We start from the raw sequence: 16,106 nt of genomic DNA on the forward strand, positions 1-16,106 counted from the left end.
GATAGGAATCATACAAGGCATTGCAATGATTTGGTCGGAGACACTTCGTCTATTGAAAGCAGGTGATTTCTAGAGCATGAGCCGGCGGAGGCACAGAGTAAATAATAACGATGAATACCATGCGAAGGACGTGCAGGGAACAATTTTGAACAGTATGCAAAGAAGAAACGCAGACTCCATGCTTTTGACGGTCCTAAGTATCCGTAATTTGCACAGAAAGGTTTGTTGTTCTATCCGACAGAAGTCCAAATCCCACCATTACAACTCAGTCAATACGCCTATGCCTTGCGTCTCTTGCTGGCACTCTTAGCCGCCTCCGCACCGCTCCCCGTCGCCGTGCTCTCCGCATACAGTGCGTCGAGGACATCGGTCGAGTATCCCTGAGAGGCGGACGTAACGCGCTTGGGGTCGAGCTTGCCGACGGCGGGGATGTTGGTCGCGAGGATCTCCTGGAATGGGACCGCGACGAAGCGGCCTTGCGAGTCGAACCACTGGTTGAAGGGGTTTGAGAGGTTGATAATCTTGTTTTCGCCGTTCTTCGAGGTCAGGGTAATCTTCATGTTGTATGTCGGTACGTTCTTCTTCGTCGAGGTTGCGATGTTGACCTGTTCCCGAGTGTATAAGTCATCATGCGGCCACATCCCAGCAACACACACAGCTGAGCGGTATACAAAGAAGTTAGATAGCCTTACCTTCTCGCCTGAAGGGGATGTCCCCTCATAGACGGTGCCCGCCTCCTTCAGCCAGATCCATAACGTAAGGGCGCCGTTGAGAATCGAGTAGAGAGCCACAGCGGCCGCCGTGTAGTACTTTGTGCTGTCGAAGCCGAGCTTGTAATCCCAGAGAAAGCATGCGCCTGCGACTAAGAATGCGGAGTAGCCGAGTGCGAGACGCACATCGGTGAGCGTGTGGGTTTGGGTGAATTTGAGAGAGTTGAGATAGTTTGGGAGCGCATCGTCCGAGGTGTTCTTCAGGTCTGGGGAGCTTGTGTTAGTGCGATGCAACAGCTAGGCCTAGCGTAGGGAAGAGGAGGGGGGGAGTGTGTGCATACCCGCCAGGTTATGGACCGTAATTTTCTCGGAAGACATTTTGTCTGGTACTCCGCGAGAATCCTTCTTTTGGGTAGACTGGACAACTTATGCGGGAGAGCGGTAGGCGTGGAGTTGTGATAGTTTGACTTGTAACCTCCAGCCTGGCTTTCGGAGCTTGGACCCTTGTGCGAAGTCCGCGGCAGACATGGACGTGGAAGGTGGTCTTTCGGAGGCCCGGCGAAACAAGCACCCGAAGGAGCTTCCGCTCGACATCCAACTCCACTAGATTACCTCACGCTGATGAAGGCGGAGCTCTCGATTACCTGGCAGTTTTGCAACGACGAGCGCTATCACCGTCTCCAATCCCTTATTGTCTGGCTCTGGCTGTCACACAAAGTCCATCATGGCTCAAGTCCCGGTGCAGACGATCCATCGGGATCCCCAGCTGCTGTACGTACTTCTGACTTGCTCTCGCAGTTTGCAACCGTGCTGATTGACGACCCGAAAGTTACTGGATCCTCTTCCCGATCACGGTGGTGATGGTCTTGACCGGCATCCTGCGGCACTACGCCACGGTTCTGCTCGCCACCGCGCCCAAGAAGCTCGACAAGCCTGCGCTCAAGGAGCAGCGCAGCTTGATGCACGGCGTCACGGTCCGCACCAACCACCACGTTCTGTCCAAGAAGTCCTTCGAGGCTCGCCGCGATGCGCTCGTCGCGGCGTATGAGTCTGGCGCGTATCTGAAGAATCCGGATCAAAAGGGCCAACCCCCGGCGAATCCGCTTACCGATCCCGGCGCAATGGACGGAATGATGGGCATGATGAAGAATAACATGGCCATGATCATCCCCAACACGTTGATCATGAGTTGGATCAATGCCTTCTTCAGTGGATACGTCATTAGTATGTTCTTATCACGAGGAATGCGGTGCGGCCGCTGACTTTTTTTGTAGTGAAATTGCCCTTCCCCATCACCATCAAGTTCAAAAGCATGCTCCAGGCGGGTGTAGCGACGAAGGATATGGATCCCCGCTGGATGTCTAGTATCTCCTGGTACTTCCTCTGCATCTTTGGTCTGCAGTCTGTCTTCGTCTTCATTTTAGGAAGCGACAACGGTAAGCTGTCAATAATCCATGGCCCTGGCTATTCAGCGCACTGACTTGATGAAGCTGCCAGCCAGATGGCCCAGCAAATGGGACAAATGGGAGGTGCCGCCGGTGCCCCCCAGATGTTTGGACCCGGTGTCGACCCTGACAAGCAGTTCAAGGGCGAGGCTGAGAACATTGCCGTTGTTGACCACTACTCTGTTCTGGATGACGTGGAGCAAAGACTGCTCGCGGGTATCAAGTCATAGAATTGTAGAACAATACACAAAACCCGCGCCCATCCGTACGCCTGGGGTTTCCATGTACACACATTCAGGGGACATCCGAAAGCTACTCGCCGCCCTGTCCGTCCCACCAAAGGCATACCCCAAGTCCCTCCATGGCCATTGTGCCCTTCACCTTGTAGGGCGGCTTCGGCGGAGCGACCTCCTCACCCTGGCTCGGTCCCGCGGGCGTCTGATCATGCCATTCCTCATCAATGACCTGAAACCTCACCATTTCGTGATTATCGTAGAAGAGTCTGTCGTCTTCAATGTTCCAGATCCAAAGCTGTTCTGAATGGTTGCTGTAGTTGTGTCAGTATTGTACCAAGATGGTTAGACATATTTGTCTCCACGTACAACTCGGCACCCTCGGGAAGCTCATCGAAGGGGATGAAGATGTCATCGAAGAAGTCGGTTCTCAAGTTAATGCCGGCTGGCGTGGAACTTCTGATTCTACCAATCATAACCTCGCCCTTGAAAGGCCTGAAGACGATGAGCCTGAACTCCACTGCCGGAATTGTCAGCGAGAAGACAAAACAAAAGTCTGATATGCTTTAGTCCGCAGGGAGTTACCATTGACATTGACGAGGCCAGTACCATGGCCGATGAGACCTTCAGAGGTCCATAAAAGATCGTACAGGCAAATGCAAAGTCCAATCTTCTGTATGACCTTGTTGGCGTACTTGGCATTGATGTTGTCCTCAATGGCGGCTTTGCTCTTCTTGCGGAAGTCCTCTGGTGCGATTTCGACCAGGTCCGCAATTTTGGTCTTCATTGGGCCACCTGTGTTAGTGGCACACTAAGTGAAATTTGTGAGTCTTGAGTCTTACCAGAATGAACATGTTGGGCGCTTTCGTCCTCGAGACAATGAGTTGTAGGCCAGAGAGATCCCAGATATGGCTGCTATTCAACTGGTATCATCATCCGTCCGTCCCCTCAACGCCTCTGCAGGGTCGTATTAAGATATTTCGAGTCGCGATGTAATGAGGTGTGCTGGCGCTCAGTGAGATCGCAAAGTCGGCAAAATCGCGGGGCGCTTGGTCTTGCGAAGCGGATTGACTCTGACCGCCCTCTTCCTTACGATGAGCTTAGCCTCTGGGTGATTGCCAGTTGACCACCCTGTGTAATTCCTGTGGCCCACCATAATTTAGTGGTTCGAGGCCCGTCAGGGTGGCGGAATAGGTTCTGTACCAACCCGCTGGAACTGTTATTGCGGAACCCGAAATAACTAGGTGCAGGGCAACTTTCCTCGAAAGCTCAAGTACTAGAGGCTCCGCGCATCTGCCACAGTTTCGCGTCAGGTCAAGGAAATTGCGTCAAGCCGTCTCTTCCATCCTCGAACATTTCGCGTCCCCTCCTTCCATCGAACGTTGCTCGGCTTTGTTCCTTTTCCTAGTCGCGCCCTCTAAATTGGACACCAGTTCTGTACGCTACTACAGCGCTCCGTTACATTCATCGCAACATCAATCCATTTGCTCCCCTTCCAAACAAAGATCGTTGCACAAATTGTCAAGGCCGCTGCCATCGAGCACTGTATCTCCCGTGCTTCTCTTTCGTGGACCAATCCATTCTTCCGGAACTCGAAACGCTCTTTTACGAACCGACTGCGAAAATAGGAAGAACGCGTCGTCGTCCTCGAGCAAACATGTCGAGCTACAACTACGGCCCCCCACCGCCGCCTCCCCCGGCTGCCCAGGCGAGCCATCCTGGCTATGGGCACCACGGCGGCACTTATCAACAGCATTCACGAGGCGGAGGCGCTCATGCTGCTCGTGGCGGGCGTGCCGGCTACCCATCGAGTGGACGCCCTGAGTATTCTCCGGCCCATCAACCCCAGTACGAATACGGCCGGCAGCAGCCATATCCTCAACACGGCCCAGGATATCCCGCTCAGCAGCCTGCTGGCAACAACTACGCTCCCCAACAGCAGTGGCATCAAGACCACGCACATGCCGCTCCACAACATGGCGCTCATGCTCCTACACCATTGTCGACTTCCAACTACCATCCAAACTACGCTCCCCAGGTCTATGCCCATCCTCAACATCCGCAACACCCTCAGCCGCCACCTCACCAACCGGGGTATGGGCCACAGCAGCCGCAACAGCCCCAGCAGCAGCCCTACAGCCAGCCATATCCCGCTCCTGCACAATACAACGCTGCCCAGCCGTGGGCTGGGCACGACACTCATGCTCAAAGTAATTATGGTGCCGGTCGCGGTCGGGGCGGTTACGGAAACGATCGAGGCGCCTCTCGAGGACCTAATATGGCCACACCTGCACCCCTAGCCTACGGAAGTGACGGGGTTCATCATCAAGCGAACGTTGGATACAGCCAGCCATACGTCGATCCGCGTGCGCAACCCGTCCAATACCAAGCTCCAGCTCCGTATCCATACCACGCCCCTCCTCCAGCACCTCACGCAGCGATCCCTCCACAGGAGCCGTATTACAAACACGATGGACAGGCTGGTCGGGGCCGTGGTGGACATCGCGGCGGCAACCCACGCGGCCGTGGTTCGTTCCATGGCAATGATAGGGGCCGTCATCGTCAACAGGGCAACAGCAACCATAATCATAATCACAATAATCGACAAGACGGAGGGTTCCACCATAAGCATGATAAGCACGACAATGCTGCTTCGGGTAAGAAGAAGAAGCGTAAAACTAACACTCTTGGTCTTACACCCGGTCAAGACTCAGAGTCGGAAGACGACGAGATGGAAGAGGAGACACTTCGCAAGTTGATTGGAGCAGATGCATTGCAGTAAGTCAGATGTTGATGTGAGACCTCGTCTTAGCTGACCATCTCACAGGGTTACTGATGTTGCCTCATACATTGCCGAGCGGAAGAAGCGCTTCCCCACGGCTGCGCGCGTCAAGGCTAAGAAGTCTGTCGAGACCACGCAAGGAAGCGGCAACAAGATCCACACTGATCTGGAGAAGGAAGAGAACCTCGCTAGCAAGCTGAGAAGGCAATTGGAGAAGGTTGAATCGTCTATCAAGCGCAAGCGTGAACAGCAAGACGAGGGCGATGAGATGAGAGACAGCCCTTCCATTGACATCAAGTCTGAAGACGATGAGCCAGAAGTCGCGTCAAGTCGTGTTCAGCCGGCCCCCCCTCCACCCCCTCCTGCCAAGAAAGCGGACATCTCAAAACATTGCAAGTACTACTCTACGGGAGGTACTTGCGGCAAGAAGGGCAAGTGCCGCTTCGTCCATGATCCTGCCGTTAGGGAGGCAGCCATGAAGGAGAGAGAGATGAACAATGGCCACCTTACCATCCAGCAGCGTTTGATCTTGAACGACAAGGACCAAGAGGACCTAACTGTTCTCCAGTCAATTCAATACCTGCGGGAGAAAGGACTGATGAAACCTGAAGATCAGCCCAACGGTACCAATGGGCACAATGCATCTGGGAGCTCTCAGACCTCCCAATCCCAATCCCGCCAGCATCCCAGCAGTCTCCCCGCTGCGCCTGCTTCTCTCCCAGCACCACCTATGAAGCATCACAACGGGCTTCCTCCGCATAAGCCGCCTCCTTCTGCTGGTGGATCTACAGTTCGATACAAAGGCTGGAACTTGAGTGGATATGGGAACTCGGGTCTCAAGTCGGAAGACCTCCCATAGGATCCTGGCACCACCGGCCAGGGCCGAAAAACCTACTCAAACGCTCCAATTCTGCACTACTTCCGCTACAATTGCGCGTCGGTTATTTTCTTTTGACTGGTCCGCCTGAGTATGGCGGCCTCGAATCCTGCAAAAGGTCTCTTGCTGTGGCGGAGAAGTCATCCTCATGCAGCGACTATCAACAGCAGCAATGTTTGCGTTTTGTACTTGATCGAATTCTAATCCAAAGCAAATGAAGTCGGGCACGGGAAGAGGGTGGTCGGGATGACAACAGTAGTACTTCTTGCCGGCCTCTCTTTCTTTGTCTTTCACCACGCTCAGACGATCTTGGCATGAACATCTGGGCTTTTTGGGTCACACCGGTTCCCTTCACGGCTTCATCTGCAAAGTTGCGATCCCAGATCGCGTGTAAGATCGTTTATCAAAAGGGGTCGAGAGTGAGGATACGACGCCATGACGTGGTTTCTACTTCCCAGTCTTCTGAATTTAGCCCCGTCGGAGTTTTCGGTCGTTTGAGGAAGGGGCTTAGTAGCTCCGTAGATACGCATGCACAAATTCGCATTCAGCCTTTCTCACTTCAGGACTTTCCAAGGAGTTTGGAACTGACGGCAGCCCGGCCTGGCTGTTTGATACCTCAAGGAAGGATTGGCATCAGGCTTATAGAATGGAAAACGCGAATAATTTTACGATTCGAATGATGTTATGTACCTGGGAGCTGGTCAAGATAGAATAAATCTTAGGTCTTGGAAACCTCAGTTGATGGTTATTCATTGTGGATTTTATGTGATCATGTATTGATAGCTCTACTTAATAGGCCTGCTGGGCCTCGATTTTCATGAAAATTGAACACGGGCTCAGTTGCTTTATTGGTGCAAGCAAAGAACGCTAACTTGGCCAGTCAATAGTACATGCGTAATAATATCAGGCTAGTGCTTGATGGCAACATAGGTATCATTGAGCCGTAGCACTTGTTTACCTATTCCGTATGTGACGATTTGCCAAAACAAAAGGACCTTGCCGTGTAATGTAGTGATTTCCCATAGTAAATAATGACAAAGCAAAATTCAGGATAAACGCCTTCGCTAATGTGATGCTGAGTCGCGCCTATACCGGTGCAAATACCTCCAAAGGTGCCGGGTCCCAACTGCCGGTGGTAATAATCACGGGGAAGGGGGATATGAAAACTAGCGCCGTCTCTGTTCCTCGTAGAATCTGCGCTTGCGCTCCTCCTTTTCGGCCTTGAGACGCTTCTCTAGCCGCTCCTGTTCGATATCCTCCCGCCGGGCCTGGCGCTCAGCCGCCGCTTCCTCGTTCCAGACGTCGTCCATGCCAGCCTCCATGTCTGAAGATCCGTCAGAGTCGTAGGTGTAACGAGGACCGCGGTCGTCCTCCTCGTCCTCGTCGTACTCGATGAAGTCGTCGAATTCCTCTTCCTCTTCGTCGTCATAACGTGAACGTTTTGCAGAGCCGCCATAGCGTGCGGTAGGGCGCGAGTTGAGGAGGGCGCCACCGGGTGCTGGCTTCTTCTTTGCAGAGGCCGCTCCGGGTCTCGGGCGGGCGGTGCCCGTGTATCCTGTGGTAGCGACGGCGGCCTTCTTGAGCTTCTTTTGCTGCTCTTCCTCAGCAGCGGCCGCGCGTGCCTTTACGCCGACCCTAGGGTCTCTCGATCTGTCGGCGGTTCCGTTACGGCTGGCGCTTGATCCGTTCGCACCCGCCCCATTACGTGAAGCGGGGGCCGAAGATGGTCTCGAGGTACCTTGGAATTTCGATGCTGTCCTCAATGTACTCTTGGGATCCTTCTTGAAATCCTTTTTCATCTCCTCCCGCTCCTTTTTTGTGAACACTTTCTCCACCGGCTTGTGCTGGATCTTGCCTACCTGGCCCAGCTTGGTCTGGGCCTGTTGAGCCCTCGCCATGATCTCGGCGAAGGAGCCCTTTTTTGGCGGCGCACCTTTCGGTGCGGCGGGGGCTGATGGGGATGGTCGACTGGGGAGTGTCGATGTCACCCTCGACGTACCCAAACCATTCACCGGCCTGGCACCGGAAGAGCTGGACTTTACGGAAGTTGTGCCATTTCCAATAGGCCTAGGCGCAGACGTGGATCGATCGGATGGCCGTCCAGCACTGCCTCGATAGCCGGTGGTTGTGGTCGAAGACTTGTCCGCAGGCCGTGCGGGTTTCTGAGGATCTGCCGATTTGGGGGTTGCAGAGGAGCTGGCACCATTCGTACTTATTCGTGGGAGTTTGTTCGAGACAGTGCTGCGAAGGTCGTCGTCGGCTTTCCGTTTCGGGGGCGGGAGGGCTAACCTCGATGGAGCAGGCGACGTGCTCTGTGACTTATCGCCACTTATTTGGGCGAGGAGGTCTCCGATCTTTGATATCCGTCGTCAGCCTGCCAGAGCTGCTAAAGCGGGTTATCGCATCTTCAAAGTACTTACAGGCATGGTGACGGACTGCTAAAGCCAAATATCGCCTAGCAAGTGTCTATGTTGCTTGCAGCGGCCGTCAGGATGCATCAGGTGGACGCTTGAGTCATCAGCGTGGAAAGTACGAGAACTCAAGTTTCTGCGCTTCAACGGCCCCTCTCAAGAGACTGAACACGCGGGCGGCTCCGTCGACAGTGAGAGGCGGGAAATCGGAGGGGGAAAACGAGGAAAAATCGCGAAAAATAAGAACGCGGTCGCGAAGCACTCGGCAGGAACACCCGGCGGTGATAAAAACCGAAAGTTGGGTGTAGGGCTCAAAAAGAAGTGGCGTTGGAGTCGGCAAGTTTATATATGTTTGCCTGGGGGGTGGAATCACTGGTACTCCCAGTGCCGTCCACCTAAGACTGTGGTCCAACCTGTTAGCCTACCTATTCGGAACCCAAAGTAACTCCGATTCCGGTCGAGCGAGCTTGGGCCTGGGGTCGAAGTGTGGCTGAAATGACAGACGTAAGAGAGATGTGGCTAGTGCATTTCCAGGTCGGCTACCCAGCCACCGAAAGTCCTCCCCGCCCTAAGGTAGGGTCCCGCACCCTCTGGCTCACAAAACGAAAAAAAAAGTTCCATTTCCAACTGCTCTCTGAAGCGCAACAACCACGCGAAAATCCCAAGACTCGAAGATTCAGTCTCCGCCCAACTTCGCGGTTAAATTGATTGACCTCTCGTGTTCTTTACGACAAACAGTGAGTTATCCACCCGTCTTCTTCACGCTCGAATACCATCTCGTCGCCAATTGTTTGTCGAATTTTCGTCGTCGCCGCCAAAATTTCAATTGCCTAACATCCTTTCGTCGCAGACAAATCATTCAAGATGAAGCACCTCGCCGCTTTCCTCCTCCTCGGCCTCGGTGGCAACACCTCTCCCTCTGCCAAGGATGTCAAGGCCGTCCTTGAGTCTGTCGGTATTGAGGCTGACGACGAGCGCCTGAACAAGCTTATCTCCGAGCTCGAGGGCAAGGACATCAACGAGGTTCGTCACAACATGGGTCTAACACGACTGGTGCAAAGGATGTGGACGCTAATATGAGATACAGCTCATCGCTGAGGGCTCCAGCAAGCTTGCCTCCGTTCCCTCTGGTGGCGCTGGTGGTGCCGCCGCTGCTTCCGGCGGTGCTGCCGCCGGTGGTGCCGCTGAGGACGCTCCCAAGGAGGAGAAGGAGGAGGAGAAGGAGGAGTCCGACGAGGACATGGGATTCGGTCTCTTCGACTAAATACCCCTCTCACGTCCTCGCCTCATCGAAGAAAATATGCAGCTATCGGCCGACGTTTTCGCAAGTCATTGACATGGGGAAATCTCTCTTGGGTTGGGCTTCGGCACACGTTTGTGTAGGAACACCTGCTAGGTTCGGTCAAATACAAAGCTCGCTGGTTCTTTGAATATTGTGCGCCCCGTCTTTGACTTTTCGTGTGCCTTTCGATTTGACCGAGTACCGTATCTCGATTTTAAACGTTCGCGCTGTCGAAGCAGTGTAATGCGTCTCGCATTCCCCTTTACGTGCGTCAATCTTGTCGCGACACCAAGAAAGGCACGCAGTTCGGGCGCATTATTTTTGAGAGCTCAAGACCAGGAGCTGTGACCCGTCCTGTTCGGCTTAGCTTAAGCGAAAAGATGCATGGGAATCGCCTTAACATGAACTTGAATTAGCCACAAGTTGTGGCCTCAGGCAAGTTCAAGCCTCCGATGCGAAACCTCAATTCCATGTGCCCAACGAGGAATGTACCGCTTTACGCCCTGTAGTTCAGCGCATCGTTGCCCCGACAACAACAACCCCGGGTCGTTATTTCTCATTGGCCAACCCCTGCTAGCCCCAAATACTGGGAACGTCCTCCATTGACAAGGAATTGACACATCCCTCCAACATACAAGATGCTAGTGACGCGCCGCATAAACTAATTTCTTCTCCATTTGCAATCTTTCGGATCATGGACACCTTTGACACGTACAACAGTGCTTAATCGTCAAAATCAATCGTTTTTCTTCGGCGGAAGGTGCTTGGCCGCTGAGACGTGGAGAGTCGCGCCGTTCATCCCCAGCCCCCTCTTGCGCAAAATTGGAACAACAAACCATCCCGACAGCTCAAAATGTCGACAGCCTCTCCCACGCCGCTGGGCACCGCCGGAACCGGATTGACACGAAGACCGTCCCTGCGGCAAGGTCTTCGCAGGCTACCCTCTCGTCCACACCTCAACCGAAGCGAGTCCAACCCTGTTCATGCGACCGCCGCTGCACCCGCGCTCTCGAAAAAGGCAGATTCGCAGCAGTACGCCATGCACGACAGCTCCGATGACGAGATACCAGTGCCTATGAAGCTCAGTGCCCTCACCAAGGCACTACTCAACGATGGCAGTGGCCCTGAACCACAGCGCGGAGCCTCACCGCCTAGGACACGTCGTCGCATCAGTAATCTTGCCGCGTCTACGAGCTCTGCGACTGAAGAAAGAAGGTCCCTTCGATCGGGAAGCGTCCAAGCCTACGACACAAGGTCGTCAAAACCCACGTCGCCATCGCGCAGCAGGGAGAATAGCCCTGTGCGGAAAAGAGTTGTGAGACTCAGCAACACGCCCAAATGCCTTGGCCAGATGCGCCCCACCAAGAGAAGATCTACCTCGCTCTCCCGATCAACCAGTCAACGTCCCCAGTCTAGAAGTCGGCCAGAGAGCCGGAATCAGTCCTCAGACGAAAAAAATGAACCACCTCAAGATATCAACACACCGGCCCAAGGCATTCGTGTTGTCCGGATTGCTGCTGGCTCGTCCGGTAACAGAAGTCGCCTCACCAACTCATCCAGTCACTCCAGGCGTTCAGGGTCTCATATAGAACAGGACCACCCAGAAGAGCCATTCACGGCAGCACGCCACGCCGCTGGTACTAACCCCGGCAGCGTGTCCCGACAAACCTCTAATCCTGGAAGAACCACTAAGCCCGAGGATAATCTCGCATTGCAAGGCTCCATGCGCGTCAAGCGAGTCGGCAAGATTCCCGGAAGCTTCTTGAGCGGGCCCGCTCGACGTGGACGCAGGAGGCAAAGCGAGGAAGAAGCGGAGGCGAATGGTGATGGCGAGGGTCTGGCCTCAAGCCAGTATCACGACGGTCATGGGCCCGACATGGAGAATGATCTTGCATCATCCTTCTATGGCAACGGCAGACAAATGTCATCGGGGAGCCCAGTTGCCTTGAGCGACCCCTCCAGAGCAAGCCATCGCAGGCCTGCATCGTATGCCGAACCACCGGCCCCTTCTTCTGCGCGCCATTCTCCCCAGGAAAAGGACGAGTCAGAAGAAATCCACTACAAATTGCCTTTACCGCGCCCTCAGGTCCCATCATCGCATGACCAAGAAAACGAGCCGATTTCTATAATACGAAGCACGAAACCTACCACCGGCATGCCTGCCGAAAGGGTCATGGAGAAGGTAGTCAGGCGCTCTATCAACTCTGAGGCTGTGCATCAGAGACCCGCGGCATCTCCCGAACGCAAGCCTCTGGCCTCCCTAGCTAACAATACCCCACGTCGGGTTGCTCCTCCGCCTCCGCCCAAGATGTCTGTCCTCGATGCCGCTACAACATCCGCCGGCGCAGCAACAACTACTCAGGGCAAGCAAAGGCGGAATATCCTTCGTGTCAATGGAAAATCCTACACAAGGCTCGACTGTCTGGGCCGAGGCGGTAGCGCTAAGGTCTACCGTGTTACTGCCGAAAACGGAGCAATGTTTGCACTGAAGAGGGTGTCCCTGGAGAATGCGGATGAGTTAACAGTCAGGGGCTACAAAGGCGAAATCGACCTGTTGGGAAAGCTGAGAGGCAATGACCGAGTCATCAATCTCTTCGACTACGAGATGAACAGTGAGAAGAAAATGCTTACTTTAGTAAGTCACACTTTGCAGAATTGTTGGGGCCCCGCTAACCTGCCGACAGCTTATGGAAATGGGCGAATTGGATCTCTACACTCTTCTCAGGAGTCGGCAAAACCCAGAATCGCCCAAATTTGATTCCGTTTTGGTCCGCTTCTACTGGAAAGAAATGTTAGAGTGCCTCCAATCGGTTCACCAGTCCGAAATCGTGCACTCGGATCTCAAACCAGCCAATTTTGTGCTTGTCAAGGGCCGCCTGAAGCTCATCGATTTCGGTATCGCCAATGCCATTCAATCAGACGAGACCGTCAATGTGCACCGCGAAACGCAAGTCGGTACACCAAATTACATGTCCCCCGAGTCACTCCTGGACTCCAATGCGCCTCGGGGTGGCCGGGTTCCTGGACGACCCAAATTGATGAAAGTCGGAAAGCCGAGCGACGTCTGGTCTCTCGGGTGCATTCTGTACCAACTGGTCTACGGGATACCTCCTTTCGGTCACATCAATAATCAAATGGCGAGATGCCAGGCAATCATCAACTGGGACCACGACATCGAATTTCCTTCCAGGGCAATGGGCGGAGTCCCAGTACCTCCTTCTCTTTTGCGAACCTTGAGGCGGTGTCTCAACCGTGATGTCCACATGCGGCCCTCATGTGAAGAGCTCCTCCACGAAACCGATCCTTTCCTCTACCCCAATGAGATAAGCGAAAAGGCACTCCCGATCGACGAAGAGCTTCTTGGTAGAATTATCCAGAGCGTCGTCACTAGGTGCCGAGAACGCATGCCGACAGATGCTGAGGCCATGTCTGTGTGGCCATCGGCTTACTGGACCAGTGTCAAAAAAGCAACGAATCATAGCAGATGATGAGAGTGTACGGGTATTGTTATTGGAAATGGCGTCATGGTGGCATTACTTGGGTTGAATGATTATCGGAATATCCACAGCTCGGAGTTTCTTGGGCTGCTTTGTCTTCTTGTTTAACTGCTTCGTGCAGTCTTTTTTTTCTTCACCACTGCTTTCGATGTTGATTCCCTAGGCTTCAGCCTTCACTCATGACTGGGCACGTTTTTGGAGACGCAGACATGGACAGTGTCTTAATCGATTTCTACTTGAGCCTCCCGGCTTCAACATTTTCAGTGACTATGAGAGTCTACAATCCTACATGACGTGATTGTATTTATTTATCTATTGGTACAGCCCCGGTGGGGAACGATACTAGAACATAGAATTCTACGATCCATGGCCTATTATTCCTGATTCATACTCGAACAAGCCCGCACAACCCCAGCCAACTATTCTTCTCAAGCCTCAATCTCCTCGGGAGCATTGATCTTCAGCTCGCTAACCGTCAGAATCGTGTAGCGGTGCTTGCTCTTGACCGTTTTCACCCTCCGCTGCCTCCTCTTCGTCTTGGTCTTCAACCGCATTGGCTCGCTCTCGGTGCCCGTCACCACGGCACGGCACTCGTACACTCGCTCGTCGATGAAGGGTGAGCCTTTCAGAGTGTAATCTCTGCTACCGATGACGGAGGCACGGTTGAGGCGGAGGATATCGCCGGGAACGACGCCGGGCATCTTGAAGGGCAGGCGAACGCTGTCGCCAGGTTGAACAAGGTACGGGCGTCCGTGGATGTGGAAGGTGATGTAGTGGTTGGGCTGGGCCGCTAAGAAGGGAAGGGCCGTCTGGACGGATTCGGAAATCGGGGTCGTCGGGGATGGTGTTGAAGTCTGCGTAGCGATCTGGGCGGCGGCCTGTTGTGCTATTGAAGAGGTCTGCGCAGCAACGGGAGGCTCATCCTGGGTGGCTCCGGCGGGCTCAATGATTGGCGCCGTAGAGTTGAAGCTTCGGGTGTGGATCGGGAGGAGGAAGGTCGGCGGCAGGCGCGTGATGGGTGTCCTGAGCTCCAAGACGGAGCGCAGCAGTGATCGACTCATTGTCGATTTAGATTCCCTTGAAATAGATTTGCCGTTGGAAAAAGACAATTGAACCTCGTTTGGCGGCCCAATTGCGTTTTCTCACGTTCGTCGACTTTAGCCTTTATTTCGCTCTCGGCGCGACTTGGACCAGACCAATGTGAGGCTTCAAAAAAGTTCGGATAGAGTACACTCTATTGTCCTTGCTGGGGGTGATCGGAAAATGTGTCGCTCCGCCGATTCTGACAGGGATATTGGTGTCTGGACCGCGATTTTGGGGGGTCGGACCCCACATCGCTATCGATATGGGATTTTTTTTTTTTGGCTACCCGCCACTTCGACGGACGACGACCCTGGGGAGCTTCGCCAACATCTACACCGCGGACGTCTAGACTTCGTCGAACTCAGCACCACGACTTTGTAACAGTGCAATCGCTAACGGCGTAAATAAGTCAATATGCCTCAGGTAAGTAGCCTCGTGGCGCTTTGCGAACCAGTCCCTATCCTCGGAACCAGTACTGACAAATTTGCCAAAACAGAACGAGGTACGATATGCCCTCCGAAGGGCGCTTCCGTTTCCTAATCTCGGCTCGCGCTAACAAATGAAACCAGTATATGGAGAGATGGCGCAAGCTTCATGGTCGGAGGTTAGAATGTGAACAAAATTAGGATATTGTCGAAGGATGCTGACATTCTTCTCTTTCAAGACTCGATCACGAGGAGAGGGCTCGCAAGAAGGAGGCTCGTGAGGGTCACAAGGCTTCCAAAGATGCGCAGAACCTGCGCGGTCTTCGCGCCAAGCTTCACGCGAAGAAGCGCCACAACGAAAAGATCCAGATGCGCAAGCAGATCAAGGCCCACGAGGAGCGCAACGTCAAGACGAACGACGAGAAGGAGCCCAGCGAGCCCATGCCCGCCTACCTGCTCGACCGAAACAACCCGAGCAACGCCAAGGCTATCTCTTCTCAGATTAAGAGTTAGAACCCAAAATCGTTGCAACCCCGGGGCACAGTGCTAATAAACGTTGCAGACAAGCGTGCCGAAAAGGCTGCTAGATTCCAAGTGCCACTGCCCAAGGTCAAGGGTATCAGTGAGGAGGAGATGTTCAAGGTCATCTCGACGGGAAAGAAGACGCACCAAAAGTCCTGGAAGCGTATGATCACGAAGCCTACTTTTGTCGGACCCAACTTCACCCGGAGAGACCCCAAGCACGAGCGGTAATTTTACCAATTTGGCATATGTTGAGGATCTTGCTAACGAGGTGATTTTCCAACAACAGATTCATCCGTCCTATGGGGTAAGTGATCCCAAGCGTTCCTCCGTTGTCACTGTTCCTAATCACTCTCTCCAGTTTGCGTTACAAGCATGCGCATGTTTGTCATCCTGAGCTTAACGTGACTGTGAAACTACCAATCCTGGTGCGTACCCTTATGACTAATTTGGCCGAGGCAATACACTAAAACTTCTACAGGGCGTCAAGAAGAACCCCCAGAATCCTCTTTACACGAATTTGGGTGTCTTGGTGAGTCACTGGCCTCCCTGCCTTCGAGCTGTTTCGAAGCAAATGCTAATAGCCTTGTGACAGACCAAGGGAACCGTCCTGGAAGTTAACGTATCAGACATGGGCCTTACCACAGCATCTGGAAAGGTCGTATGGGGTCGTTACGCCCAGGTAACCAACTCACCCGTATGTGACAACCCATTGCTTGACAACTGCTGCTGCGCTTGATACTAACGGTTGCCCCAAGGAAAACGATGGTTGCGTAAATGCTGTGTTGCTCGTTTAAAAGGAAGTAGAGAAATTGCGAGGCCATCAGGAGATTCATGAG

At 53.6% G+C, this 16,106-nt stretch overlaps 9 protein-coding genes across 9 annotated transcripts; 5 read left to right on the top strand and 4 right to left on the bottom strand.

Moving 5' to 3' along the window:
- Window positions 1-278: 278 nt before the first annotated feature.
- Window positions 279-1,088, bottom strand: CORC01_11082 (microsomal signal peptidase 25 kDa subunit; the record flags this gene model as incomplete). The annotated part of the gene is made up of 3 exons (XM_022622708.1): window positions 279-605; window positions 693-976; window positions 1,052-1,088. 3 exons carry the CDS (start codon window positions 1,086-1,088, stop codon window positions 279-281), a joined length of 648 nt encoding a protein of 215 aa, XP_022470748.1.
- Window positions 1,089-1,434: 346 nt separating this feature from the next.
- CORC01_11083 (uncharacterized protein) lies at window positions 1,435-2,385 on the top strand (the record flags this gene model as incomplete). Its single annotated transcript, XM_022622709.1, has 4 exons — window positions 1,435-1,481; window positions 1,540-1,934; window positions 1,985-2,146; window positions 2,201-2,385. The coding sequence occupies 4 exons, from the start codon at window positions 1,435-1,437 to the stop codon at window positions 2,383-2,385; spliced, it is 789 nt and encodes a 262-aa protein (XP_022470749.1).
- Window positions 2,386-2,467: 82 nt separating this feature from the next.
- On the bottom strand, window positions 2,468-3,242 carry CORC01_11084 (RNA polymerase III subunit Rpc25; the record flags this gene model as incomplete). Its single annotated transcript, XM_022622710.1, has 4 exons — window positions 2,468-2,702; window positions 2,758-2,908; window positions 2,974-3,169; window positions 3,231-3,242. The coding sequence occupies 4 exons, from the start codon at window positions 3,240-3,242 to the stop codon at window positions 2,468-2,470; spliced, it is 594 nt and encodes a 197-aa protein (XP_022470750.1).
- An 803-nt stretch (window positions 3,243-4,045) lies between these two features.
- CORC01_11085 (uncharacterized protein) lies at window positions 4,046-6,029 on the top strand (the record flags this gene model as incomplete). The annotated part of the gene is made up of 2 exons (XM_022622711.1): window positions 4,046-5,166; window positions 5,216-6,029. The coding sequence occupies 2 exons, from the start codon at window positions 4,046-4,048 to the stop codon at window positions 6,027-6,029; spliced, it is 1,935 nt and encodes a 644-aa protein (XP_022470751.1).
- Window positions 6,030-7,213: 1,184 nt separating this feature from the next.
- On the bottom strand, window positions 7,214-8,473 carry CORC01_11086 (uncharacterized protein; the record flags this gene model as incomplete). The annotated part of the gene is made up of 2 exons (XM_022622712.1): window positions 7,214-8,401; window positions 8,468-8,473. The coding sequence occupies 2 exons, from the start codon at window positions 8,471-8,473 to the stop codon at window positions 7,214-7,216; spliced, it is 1,194 nt and encodes a 397-aa protein (XP_022470752.1).
- An 849-nt stretch (window positions 8,474-9,322) lies between these two features.
- On the top strand, window positions 9,323-9,722 carry CORC01_11087 (60S acidic ribosomal protein P2; the record flags this gene model as incomplete). Its single annotated transcript, XM_022622713.1, has 2 exons — window positions 9,323-9,481; window positions 9,546-9,722. 2 exons carry the CDS (start codon window positions 9,323-9,325, stop codon window positions 9,720-9,722), a joined length of 336 nt encoding a protein of 111 aa, XP_022470753.1.
- Window positions 9,723-10,593: 871 nt separating this feature from the next.
- On the top strand, window positions 10,594-13,228 carry CORC01_11088 (uncharacterized protein; the record flags this gene model as incomplete). The annotated part of the gene is made up of 2 exons (XM_022622714.1): window positions 10,594-12,375; window positions 12,425-13,228. The coding sequence occupies 2 exons, from the start codon at window positions 10,594-10,596 to the stop codon at window positions 13,226-13,228; spliced, it is 2,586 nt and encodes an 861-aa protein (XP_022470754.1).
- Window positions 13,229-13,665: 437 nt separating this feature from the next.
- Window positions 13,666-14,298, bottom strand: CORC01_11089 (uncharacterized protein; the record flags this gene model as incomplete). Its single annotated transcript, XM_022622715.1, has 1 exon — window positions 13,666-14,298. The coding sequence occupies one exon, from the start codon at window positions 14,296-14,298 to the stop codon at window positions 13,666-13,668; it is 633 nt and encodes a 210-aa protein (XP_022470755.1).
- Window positions 14,299-14,734: 436 nt separating this feature from the next.
- On the top strand, window positions 14,735-16,064 carry CORC01_11090 (ribosome biogenesis protein nsa-2; the record flags this gene model as incomplete). Its single annotated transcript, XM_022622716.1, has 10 exons — window positions 14,735-14,743; window positions 14,817-14,822; window positions 14,890-14,924; window positions 14,985-15,253; window positions 15,308-15,494; window positions 15,557-15,574; window positions 15,629-15,695; window positions 15,749-15,799; window positions 15,863-15,964; window positions 16,026-16,064. The coding sequence occupies 10 exons, from the start codon at window positions 14,735-14,737 to the stop codon at window positions 16,062-16,064; spliced, it is 783 nt and encodes a 260-aa protein (XP_022470756.1).
- Window positions 16,065-16,106: the final 42 nt, after the last annotated feature.

Source organism: Colletotrichum orchidophilum (genome assembly GCF_001831195.1).
Source record: "Colletotrichum orchidophilum strain IMI 309357 chromosome Unknown Scaffold_116.1, whole genome shotgun sequence".
Classification (NCBI taxonomy): domain Eukaryota; kingdom Fungi; phylum Ascomycota; class Sordariomycetes; order Glomerellales; family Glomerellaceae; genus Colletotrichum; species Colletotrichum orchidophilum.